Genomic DNA, 12,990 nt, shown 5'->3' on the forward strand with positions numbered 1-12,990 from the left:
ACTTGTGCTCGCGGACACGATCAGAAACATGACGTTTCGTTTCTCCAATGTAGCAATCACCACAAATGCAACTCAATTTGTAGACTCCAGGATACTGTAAGTCAGGAACGACATCCTTCACGGATGGAATCAGATCACGGATTTTATGCACTGTACTGAATCGGACTTGGATCTTATGTTTGTTTAGAATTTTGGAGATCTTTTTGGTCACGCCAGCTATGTATGGTAACGTGATGGTTTTGGTCGGAGTTTCATGTGGCTGTTTCTGTGTGGTGGGAGAGACAGCTTGGCGGATAGTACGGTCAGAGTATCCGTTCATCCTGAGGGCCCGATGTACATGTCTTAATTCACCGGTCAGGTGGTGTTTGTCAGAAATGCCATGTGCTCTGTGGTATAGCATTTTGATGAGAGAGTTCTTTTGGGATGGGTGGTGGTGGGAATCCGGTTTCAAGTAGGAGTCTGTGTGGGTGGCTTTTCTGTAGACAGAATGTCCCAAGGAACCGTCAGGACTCCTCTCAAACAGAATATCCAAGAATGGTAGTTTACCGTCTTTCTCCACTTCCATGGTGAATCTGATGGATGGGTGTCTAGAATTGATGTGGTCCAAGAAGTGGTTCAATGCTGGGAGGCCATGTGGCCAGATGACGAAAGTGTCATCCACATATCTCTTCCACAGGGAAGGACGCAGGGTGGATGTCTGGATGGCGTCTGATTCAAACTTTTCCATGAATATGTTGGCTATAACTGGTGACAAAGGGGAGCCCATAGGGGTACCCTCATTCTGTTTGTAGAAGGTGCCATTCCAGGTAAAATAGGTGTTGGTGAGGCAATGCCTAACCAGCGCAGGTGCATCAGAATTCAATCCATGTTGGACTAAGTCCTCAATTATTGTTAGGGTGTCCGGTACTGGGACTTTGGTAAACAAAGATACTACATCAAAGCTGACGAGGATGTCATCAGGAGATAGTACCATGTCCTTAACCATAGAGACTAATTGGGTTGAGTTGAGTACTGCTGAAGAGGTCTTGCCTGTGAAAGGGAGCAGAGTATCTGATAGAAAACGGGCTAGTTTGTACGTAGGAGAGTTTATCGTCGACACAATGGGTCGTAGCGGGGTGCCTTCCTTATGGATTTTGGGAAGACCATAGAGTCTGGGAGGTCTTGCCGCCGATGGTTTTAAAGAGGGACGTTTGCTTGGTTCGATTAGGGAAGTCGAACTCGTGATGATACTGTTGGTTTTCCTCATTAGGCTTTTAGTGAGATCGTTTTTAATTTTGGAGTAACTCCCATCATTAAGAAGGTCCAGGATTTTGTTGTTGTATGAATCTTTATCCATGATGACCGTGGCATTGCCCTTGTCTGCCGAGAGGATGACTATATCATCTCTCTTTTTTAGGTCCGCGAGTTCAGAGCGTTCGTTTTTGCTGATGTTACTAGTGGGTTTCTTAGCATTCTTAAGAATAGTAGCTATTTCAGCTCTTGCTACATCCGCATGGATGTGTCCTATGCCTCTGAGGGCTACATCAATCTGGGAAATCATATCCTCTACTGGTATATATTTAGGGGTGACGGCGAAATTTAGTCCTTTGGCCAGTACCGTTTTTAGAGTGTCAGAAATTGGGATGTTACTCTGATTAATCACGGTCTTGTTAACATCCAGCTTTGCGATGTGTGGCTCTGGTTTCTTCTTAGATAGGAGGTTGAATTTAGAAATCAGGTTAGCTTTGCATTTGGCTGACAGTGAGTCAGCAGAAGCAGAAGTCATGTTATCAACGTGGTTCCAATCAGAAGGTGACATTTTTTGTGTTAACATTAAATGTGTTTGTAAGAGAGTCTTGTCTAAATTATCGAGTTCAGATCGGAGTAACCTTATTCTCTCCGAGATTAGTGATAGGCTGGCTTTAAATAAGATCTGTTTGGAGTTCGGTGAGGACACAGCAGCGGATGTGAGTGTGAAAGCGATGGGTATTACCTTGTTATCTCGGCATCTCTTGAGGAAGGCCAGCGTCTCGAGAAGCTGTGACTTCTTGTCTCTTTGTCTGTTAAAAACTCTAACAGATAGGTGGAATTCCTCCCCGTAGAGGGCATTAATTCTAGAATTGAAGCTTTCGTGACTGCAAGGAATCATCTTCTTAGGTTTTTTCGGTAAAGTCACGTAGAAAGTAAAATAAAATAAAAAACAAAAATCACGACGTTTCGGAGGCAACACAAGTCTCCGTCATCAGGTGGGACCGTCACAGTCAGATTAGCTGTATCAAGTGAGGCAATGATTCAAGATGTAATCCCTTAAAAGCGAGTTGAGGGGGGAGGGAGAGGGAGGGGGGAGCTCATCAGACTATGGTAGCCAATGAAAGGAACGTATCGGGAGGGAGGGGGGGCGAGGCCAAAAGGGTGGGCGATGGACGTGGAAGCGCTTGTGCGCCAGCGGCCAATTACTGCACACGCCAACACAATGGAGCGATTGTGCGCAAGCGACCAGCCACTGCACCCGCCAACACAATGGGCAGAGAGGAGGAGGGGAGGTCTAATACACATGATAGACAAAAGAACGAAAATGATGATGGGTACAAACTTAGGGGGAGCTCATCAGACTATGGTAGCCAATGAATGGAACGTATCGGGAGGGAGGGGGGGGGCGGGGGGGGGCGAGGCCAAAAGGGTGGGGGACGGACGTGGAAGCGCTTGTGCGCAAGCGGCCAATTACTGCACACGCCAACACAATGGAGAGAGAGGGGGAGGGGGGGTCTGATACACATGATAGACAAAAGAACGAAAATGTCCATGTTTATACCAATGCTGGCTGAACAATGAAGAGAGTACTGTTAAAATAACTGGGGATGTTAACACTCGGTAAAGTACAGTAAAATAGTGCCTGTCAGATAAGATGGTCCAAAAAAATTTGTGATTAAGTCTTTTTTGCGTGGTTGATAACATCTTTCCAATGATTACTAAGTTTGTACCCATCATCACGGTTGAAATTATGTCTGTGTTTGTATATTTGTATGGCTTCGTGTACAAACCTTTGATGGTAGCCGGGAGGTTTGCAGAGAACCTTGGTCTCGGAAAAGACAATTTCATGAGAGCCCACCGAGTTGTAGCAATGATCGGCCACGGCAGAAGAATCAGTTCTGCCGTGTTTCAGATCTGACTTGTGCTCGCGGACACGATCAGAAACATGACGTTTCGTTTCTCCAATGTAGCAATCACCACAAATGCAACTCAATTTGTAGACTCCAGGATACTGTAAGTCAGGAACGACATCCTTCATGGATGGAATCAGATCACGGATTTTATGCACTGTACTGAATCGGACTTGGATCTTATGTTTGTTTAGAATTTTGGAGATCTTTTTGGTCACGCCAGCTATGTATGGTAACGTGATGGTTTTGGTCGGAGTTTCATGTGGCTGTTTCTGTGTGGTGGGAGAGACAGCTTGGCGGATAGTACGGTCAGAGTATCCGTTCATCCTGAGGGCCCAATGTACATGTCTTAATTCACCGGTCAGGTGGTGTTTGTCAGAAATGCCATGTGCTCTGTGGTATAGCGTTTTGATGAGAGAGTTCTTTTGGGATGGGTGGTGGTGGGAATCCGGTTTCAAGTAGGAGTCTGTGTGGGTGGCTTTTCTGTAGACAGAATGTCCCAAGGAACCGTCAGGACTCCTCTCAAACAGAATATCCAAGAATGGTAGTTTACCGTCTTTCTCCACTTCCATGGTGAATCTGATGGATGGGTGTCTAGAATTGATGTGGTCCAAGAAGTGGTTCAATGCTGGGAGGCCATGTGGCCAGATGACGAAAGTGTCATCCACATATCTCTTCCACAGGGAAGGACGCAGGGTGGATGTCTGGATGGCGTCTGATTCAAACTTTTCCATGAATATGTTGGCTATAACTGGTGACAAAGGGGAGCCCATAGGGGTACCCTCATTCTGTTTGTAGAAGGTGCCATTCCAGGTAAAATAGGTGTTGGTGAGGCAATGCCTAACCAGCGCAGGTGCATCAGAATTCAATCCATGTTGGACTAAGTCCTCAATTATTGTTAGGGTGTCCGGTACTGGGACTTTGGTAAACAAAGATACTACATCAAAGCTGACGAGGATGTCATCAGGAGATAGTACCATGTCCTTAACCATAGAGACTAATTGGGTTGAGTTGAGTACTGCTGAAGAGGTCTTGCCTGTGAAAGGGAGCAGAGTATCTGATAGAAAACGGGCTAGTTTGTACGTAGGAGAGTTTATCGTCGACACAATGGGTCGTAGCGGGGTGCCTTCCTTATGGATTTTGGGAAGACCATAGAGTCTGGGAGGTCTTGCCGCCGATGGTTTTAAAGAGGGACGTTTGCTTGGTTCGATTAGGGAAGTCGAACTCGTGATGATACTGTTGGTTTTCCTCGTTAGGCTTTTAGTGAGATCGTTTTTAATTTTGGAGTAACTCCCATCATTAAGAAGGTCCAGGATTTTGTTGTTGTATGAATCTTTATCCATGATGACCGTGGCATTGCCCTTGTCTGCCGAGAGGATGACTATATCATCTCTCTTTTTTAGGTCCGCGAGTTCAGAGCGTTCGTTTTTGCTGATGTTACTAGTGGGTTTCTTAGCATTCTTAAGAATAGTAGCTATTTCAGATCTTGCTACATCCGCATGGATGTGTCCTATGCCTCTGAGGGCTACATCAATCTGGGAAATCATATCCTCTACTGGTATATATTTAGGGGTGACGGCGAAATTTAGTCCTTTGGCCAGTACCGTTTTTAGAGTGTCAGAAATTGGGATGTTACTCTGATTAATCACGGTCTTGTTAACATCCAGCTTTGCGATGTGTGGCTCTGGTTTCTTCTTAGATAGGAGGTTGAATTTAGAAATCAGGTTAGCTTTGCATTTGGCTGACAGTGAGTCAGCAGAAGCAGAAGTCATGTTATCAACGTGGTTCCAATCAGAAGGTGACATTTTTTGTGTTAACATTAAATGTGTTTGTAAGAGAGTCTTGTCTAAATTATCGAGTTCAGATCGGAGTAACCTTATTCTCTCCGAGATTAGTGATAGGCTGGCTTTAAATAAGATCTGTTTGGAGTTCGGTGAGGACACAGCAGCGGATGTGAGTGTGAAAGCGATGGGTATTACCTTGTTATCTCGGCATCTCTTGAGGAAGGCCAGCGTCTCGAGAAGCTGTGACTTCTTGTCTCTTTGTCTGTTAAAAACTCTAACAGATAGGTGGAATTCCTCCCCGTAGAGGGCATTAATTCTAGATTTGAAGCTTTCGTGACTGCAAGGAATCATCTTCTTAGGTTTTTTCGGTAAAGTCACGTAGAAAGTAAAATAAAATAAAAAACAAAAATCACGACGTTTCGGAGGCAACACAAGTCTCCGTCATCAGGTGGGACCGTCACAGTCAGATTAGCTGTATCAAGTGAGGCAATGATTCAAGATGTAATCCCTTAAAAGCGAGTTGAGGGGGGAGGGAGAGGGAGGAGGGAGCTCATCAGACTATGGTAGCCAATGAAAGGAACGTATCGGGAGGGAGGGGGGGCGAGGCCAAAAGGGTGGGCGATGGACGTGGAAGCGCTTGTGCGCCAGCGGCCAATTACTGCACACGCCAACACAATGGAGCGATTGTGCGCAAGCGACCAGCCACTGCACCCGCCAACACAATGGGCAGAGAGGAGGAGGGGAGGTCTAATACACATGATAGACAAAAGAACGAAAATGATGATGGGTACAAACTTAGGGGGAGCTCATCAGACTATGGTAGCCAATGAATGGAACGTATCGGGAGGGAGGGGGGGGGCGGGGGGGGGGGGCGAGGCCAAAAGGGTGGGGGACGGACGTGGAAGCGCTTGTGCGCAAGCGGCCAATTACTGCACACGCCAACACAATGGAGAGAGAGGGGGAGGGGGGGTCTGATACACATGATAGACAAAAGAACGAAAATGTCCATGTTTATACCAATGCTGGCTGAACAATGAAGAGAGTACTGTTAAAATAACTGGGGATGTTAACACTCGGTAAAGTACAGTAAAATAGTGCCTGTCAGATAAGATGGTCCAAAAAAATTTGTGATTAAGTCTTTTTTGCGTGGTTGATAACATCTTTCCAATGATTACTAAGTTTGTACCCATCATCACGGTTGAAATTATGTCTGTGTTTGTATACACACACATACATAGAATCACACACACATTGGCCTACACACACATACACATATGGACTCACACACACAGACATGGACTTTAGATACACAGACAGAGTTACACACACATATCGACTCACACACACACATTGACTTACACATACATATGGCGTGCCTAGCAAGGCGATGTTGAATAATCCTTGCCAGGACCTTTCCCGGCACACTGAGGAGTGAGATGCACCTGTAGTTGTTACAGTCTGTGCGGTCCCCCTTCTTAAAGAGGGCATCCTTCCAATCCTGCGGAACCCATCCAGTCATCCAGACTGTTGTTATGATGTCATATAGGGCAGTCTGTGCACAAACGCCACCCTCCCTCAGCATTTCGCTTTGGAGATCATCTCTGCCCGGTGCCTTTCCTGGTCTCAGACTCCGGGTCGCCTTCAGTACTTCCTCAACAGATGGCACCTCAGCCTGCTACTCACTGGGGTTGACTTCTTCCAATATTTGAGGCACCGCAGCCTCAGCAGGGTTATCCCCACTTTTTGCCATGATGTTTTCCTGGCTGAGGGATTTCCCCTCCCCCAGGACCTCACATAAATGCTCAGCAAATCTGCAAACCTGTTCCTGGAGGTCGGAGATTGGATCACCATTTTTTCCCCTAATGATGATAATAGGAGTGGCGCTGCAGGTTACTTTTTTGATGGAGTTAAATCGTGATTCGTGATCGCGGGCCACTGAGGCAGACTCCATCTCCTCAGCAACCTGCGACCACCACCCATCCTTGCAGCGCCTTTACGGCTCTCCGAACCTCCGAGCGAAGGTTGCGGTAAGGCTCCTCATTCTCTGACGTGGGATGCTGTAGCCGATGAGAGTGGGCCTGTTGCTTTTTCTCAACTATCCTGAACACCTCCTCTGTCAGCCAGGGTCTCTGGGGAGGTCTGGACCAGGTACCCAAAGCAGCCATTGCAGCTGCATGAGTCACAGTCCTAAACCTCGCCCATTTACCCTCGACATCAGGAGGAGTGGGAGACGATGCCAACCCCAGCCGCAAGCGATGATGAAATTCTCGCTTGCAACTTTCATCAGCTAGCTGAGATCAGGCCACTTTAGGTTGGAATGGGGTGCTGGGTGTACACCCACCAACGGAGTGGAAGAATGGCAGGCACATCTTACAGATGACTAGTCGATGGTCAGAGGGCAGATCAGCTCCACGGTAGGTCCTGGTGTCAAGGACATGGGCTCGCGTCCGCTGGTCCGTCACTATGTAGTCCAGCAGATGTTCTTGCTTGGACCCGGCATGCATCCATGATGTTGTGTGGATGCGCCGATGCCGGAAGAGCGTGTTGGTAATTACAAGCCCATGGGCTGCACACAAATCTAGCAGCCTCCTACCTTTGTTATTGAGCTGATCTGGCCCATGCCCTCCAAACACTCCAGACCAGTTGCCAGCATCATGACCAACTCGGGCATTGAAGTCACCCAACAAGATGTCTCTATCCTGAGTGGCCACTTTAGCCAGCACCTGTGACAGGAGGTCATAGAAGGCATCTGACTCATCGGCTTTGCCTGCATCCCTCCACAGATGTGGTGGGGGCATAAGTAACCACGACCACCACTCCTCGCCTCCGGTTGATGGGAAGGCGAGCCCAAAGTAGCCTGGGGCTTACAGCTTCCCACACCTCACGTCACGCTCCCAAGCCCCCTTCATTCTTTTGTTCAGAAGAAGAGCCACACCCTGTTGTTTGGCAGTCTCCTGCCCTGAGTAGAGGACTGACTGTCCACCCCTCATAGTGGCAGGAGCCAGAACCGGTCCACCGGACCTTCTGAATGCCACAGAGATCCAGGCGGTACCGGTCCAGCTCCCGACAGAGGAGTGGCAGCCTCTCCTCTGCAGTGAGCGTTCGAACATTCCACGTGGCCACACGAAGTGGTTTTTCGTTGTTTCTGGAGGAGCCCCGAGGGTAAAGATTAAATCTCCTGGCTCCGCCAATTGGTGTTAAGGCCAGGAGACGTCATAGACGCCTGTCCCCCCGGGGCCTCCGGCACAAGCTTTTTAGTTACATATTTGGACTCACACACACATATGGACTCACACACACATCGACGTACACACACACATCGACTGACACACATAGACACACACACACAGGACTTACACACTCACATGCAGCCATGCACACACATCGACTAACACACACACATTGACTGACAAACACACATCGACTTACACAGCAATCCCCGATGATGCCACAGCTAGAGCAATTTTCTCTCTCTGGTGAGCCTTAGCGAGGGTTGACCGCACCACCCTCTGTAGAGCCTTACACACCGCACTAGGTACTCATGTGAGGCTGAGTCGACCTAGGGCATTGGCCGTGAGCAGGAATCAAACTCGGGTCGCCGGTTTCATAGCGCAGCGTGCTAACTGCTACACTAAACTAAATCATTTTGATTTTAGCACGAAAGGCCCACTGAGCTATTTAGCGAACTGACCACAAACCATAGCTCATCGAAGTGACTTATATGTATTGCAACCACATACTCTAAACGAGTGATGTTCATTCTAAATGTGGAGGGAAACTCCGGAAGACCCGCAGAAAATCCACGCGACTATTCAGTGACAGATATGCAAACTCCAAATATACAGCAGGCGTCAGGGTCAGCATCGATGTTATCTCGCACCGATACCAATACCCGCCATTCGCCACTAAGTGATGGTGACGTCACCATGGCGCCTGTACCAGGCCAGGTACACTTTGAAGTGCACGCACACGCGCGCAGAACGCCGGCGGCTCACACGGGGGAGGTGCCGTGTGACCTCTGTAAGGGAGTCGAACCTTGGCAGGTGGGGATGGGGTAGTCCCAGTTGCGGCTGCGTCCGTGGCGGCACGACAGGACGGGGTGGCCCACCAGGGTGTAGCCGGGCAGGCAGCGGAAGGAGACGGAGCTTCCCACGGTATACTCGGCGCCCGTTACCAGCCCGTTGCGGAAAGGGTTCGGGTCAGGGCACGAGCTCAGTTGGTAGGCTGAAATGAAATAATTAAAAGTGGGGTGTAACAAAATATCAAAAACGTTAACATTAACATTTCAGGCCCGCACTTACTCAACAGGCAGCATGCTTAAATTTTTATGTTTATGTAAATAACACTTAAATTAAACGCGATCTTTTATTGTCATTTTAAACGTGGACCCTGGCCAGTACCCCCCCCCCCCCCCCCCCATTTTTATTGACGTCACCTCGGCCCACTCTGACCCTTGAGCCCTGGGGTGCAGTTGCACCACCTGCGCACTCGAAAGCCTTGATGAGAGACCGCCTCTAGGATCGCAGTTCAATGCCGGTTTTGAAGGGACGCTGCTAAGCCCAGAGGACGTCAACGTTGGCGCACGGAATACACACAATGTGCCCAGGAGCAGGAGAGCTCGCATTGAGAGAGCTTGACGCGCGTGAATCGCGCACGGCCGGGTGGAGTGAGACGCAGCGGCTCGAGGACACGTTACACCGTGCCGAGCGGCTGTGCTGCCGAGTCCAGAGCGGCTGTGTTGCTTGATTGGCGCGTCTATGGTGTTGTTTTCGACTTTCATAAATAACACGGGTGGTAACTGAATAATTACTCGTGTTCCATATTTAAACACAATATCTATACTCATACTCTTTGGTTCTTTCGGTAGTCACGTAGGTAGAAAATTAATAAATAACGACGTTTCGATCGCAACAGAAGCAATCGTCATCAGGTGGGACAACCACAGCAAGAAAAAACTGCTGAAGTAGGCGAGAGATCTGCCGTGGCACGAGGTTACATAGGCCTCGGCAGTAGGGGGGAGAGAGAAGGGTGGGAAGGAGGCGGGGCAGAAAGTGGACCCCGCAGCAGCACCCAGGTCACTGAAGTAGAGATCGGAGAGAGATGCACAGAGAGAGAAAGAAAGACACAGAGAGAGTCGGAAATAACAGCTGACATAGGCAGGTAGGATAGAAACATCACAGTCAGTTAAGACTTTACCTGGTTAATAACGTCCTTCCAATGATTGCTCAGTTTGTACCCATCTTCTCGGTTGAAGTTGTGTCTGTGTTTATACATTTGGATGGCTTCATGAACAAATCTCTGATGATAGCCGGTGGGTTTGCAGAGTACATTAGTCTTGGAAAAGTCAATTTTGTGTGAGCCCACAGCGTTAAAACAATGATCAGCAACGGCAGAGGTATTGGTCATACCGTGTTTCAGATCTGCCTTGTTTTAATATCTATACTCGTTCAGATTATTTTCAAGAAAGAAACTAAGCATACATTTTAACGATGATATAAATAATAATCTCTTTTAGTCACCAGTCGGTCATACAGCATTCTAAGTTGATTGTAGAGACGCATTTGGGGCCATTGAGAGTACAGTATACAGGAGTACAGTACTGAATACAGTAGTGAAGTACTGTGCACAGTAGCACACGCGACCACAGGGAGAGAGACACACAAACTCCAAATATACAGGCGTCAGGGTCGGGATGGAACCCACGGCCTCCTGCGTATCAGGGGAGGTAATTAACATCTGGTCACCATGGCACCCACGTTTGGCCTTTCATGTTTTTGCCTGATACCCAATCGAGACGGACGGGTGGGACGTAAGGTGTAGCCGTCATGAGACGGTGGCGGTGGTCAATTCGCGCAACGAAAACGACGCTGTAGGAGAACTGACTGTACTTACATACAGTAGAACCTCTCTTGACGACCGCCCCTGTTAACTAATGATCGCTTAGCGACGGGCCTCCATAGAGCCTAATTTGTAGTGTATAGTGTAGTGTATAGTAGTGTAGATTATAGTAGTGTATATTTGAACCTCTGTTAACGACCACCCCTGTTAATGACTGATTGCTTAACAACAGGCCTCCATTAAGCCCAATGTGTAGTGTATAGTGTAGTGTATAGTAGGGTAGTGTACAGTGTAGTGTATAGTAGTATATAGTAGAACTCCTGTTAACGAACACCCCTGTTAACAACTAATTGCTTAACGACAGGCCTCCATAGAGCCCAATGTGTAGTGTATAGTAGTGTATATCGTATCTGTCAATTTTTTTTATCAGTGTGTTTAGGCTTTTACGACCAATATCCATAATACAGGTTTTTTGGGTGAGATCGCCACCACCACCACCACCAACCTCCATTGTCGTCAAATCATCATCAAAGGCAGTGTGGTTCTTAACCATAACTGCAGCTTTGGTTCTCAATCGTCATTTGTTTTTATAATGTTAATAAATACAAAGGGTTTGATGAAACAAAGTAGTTGTAACTAACGTGCCCGTGCTCAATTTGCGTTTAGATGATTTACCTTCTAAAAAAAATTGCCCATGTCTCGCACCCCAGGTTAAGGACCACTGATCAAAGGTAATAAAAAAAAACACATTGGTTTATTGGAGTTATTATTAAACATTTACTATTTCCCCCCATATGTTTGTTCACTACCAGGAACGTAACCCCATTGTAAACAAGGTTTCTGAATCCGCGAGCATTTTCAAGAACGTAGCCCTCGCTGTGCGTTGATGTTGAACAAATGTCTACGGACTAGAACTACAGGTTTTTTGGGTTAGATCGCGTAAATAAATAAATGAGTCGTTAAATCCACCACCACCCAACACAGTCAATTAGTAAGGTTTGTCACGTAAACAAAACATGCCAATTCGTTACTAGTACAACACACTGGTGTGTTGAAGAGCAAAGCCACAACATTTACAATCTGAATCTTGATTTGAAGCTTTCGTGACTGCAGGAATCCATACTCTTCGGTTCTTGATAATTGGTTCTTTACCCTTCTATCTGGCAACAAAACTGACACCTTTTTACAAGGAGTCATGTTTGCATAGACCGCAATACCTGCAGTCATAATACAAACAAAAGAACATAACTCTGATAATGTGCACTGTCCTTAAAGTTGATTGATCCACACCCGAGACAGCTTTCCTTAGAGCCTAGTCTCATATGGGTTGGACCAGATGACGCTAAAAGGCGCACTCTTTTCGGTTCTTTCGGTAAAGTCACATAGGTAGAAAAATAATAATAGATCACGACGTTTCGATCGCCACACAAGCAACCGTCTTCAGGTGGGAGAGAGAAACAGGCTGCTGAAACAAGTCCTTATATGTAGAGCCGAGACATCCCAATTTCCGACTGCCTAAAATCGGTACTAGTGTAGGGGTGTTAGAGAGAGAGCCGTTATGCATGGCAGCTTATGGGAAACAAACACAGTGGACGGGGCTACGTGAGTGCACGGGGGAGGTGCTCTCAACGACGTCCGCACCAGGCAGCCCGGGGCCCCACCCCTCAGCGGGGGTTGAGTATAAAGGGGGATGTGTCAGAGGGCTCGGGGCAGAATGTTAAAGCTAAACCAGTGAAGACCGAAGATCGTCTAGCTAGAGCCCTGGACTCCCCTGGGACGCCGCCCTTGTCAGGGCCGCGCAGGACCGAGCCAGCGGCGTGGTCCCGAGAACCAGAGCTAGTGCTCTGGGACTCCGGGTACCGTAGCCCGACTTACCAGTGTCGGGCCAGACAGCCTCCCCTAGCCCGTTAGTGGAGGACTAGGAGGTAGGTCAGAGATAGCTAGCAGTGTATTCCCAGCTAGCCGGGTGAGGGGGCCGATACCCCCTCCAGTGTTGTATGTCCGCGGTTGTGACAACTGTTGCGGAATAAATACGTGTGCCTCAACCCCGGCGTCCAAGAGTCATCAACGGTATTACATCTGGTGTCAGAAGTAAAAATCTATTAACATGGACACGCGCCGGTCAGCTCGGGTCAGGATACCGGGGGCGGAGGACACCGCTGCAGTCGGAGAGCCCGGGACGGGTGAAGAGAGCACGGAGCAGTCGGGGCCAGATACGGCTACGCCGC

The 12,990-nt window shown here is 48.0% G+C and overlaps 1 protein-coding gene across 1 annotated transcript in view; it reads right to left on the reverse strand.

Annotated features, from left to right (window-relative positions):
* Positions 1–12,990, reverse strand: part of LOC144724246 (CUB and sushi domain-containing protein 3-like) — a 256,770-nt gene that overhangs the window by 84,860 nt on the left and 158,920 nt on the right. The window contains exon 31 of the mRNA XM_078603219.1: positions 8,960–9,148. Coding sequence (XP_078459345.1) covers positions 8,960–9,148 — 189 coding nt within the window. The remainder of the gene's footprint in view (positions 1–8,959; positions 9,149–12,990) is intronic.

The sequence above is a fragment of the Lampetra planeri genome, chromosome 2 (genome assembly GCF_965212315.1).
Source record: "Lampetra planeri chromosome 2, kcLamPlan1.2.h2, whole genome shotgun sequence".
NCBI classification, from domain to species: Eukaryota; Metazoa; Chordata; class Hyperoartia; order Petromyzontiformes; family Petromyzontidae; genus Lampetra; species Lampetra planeri.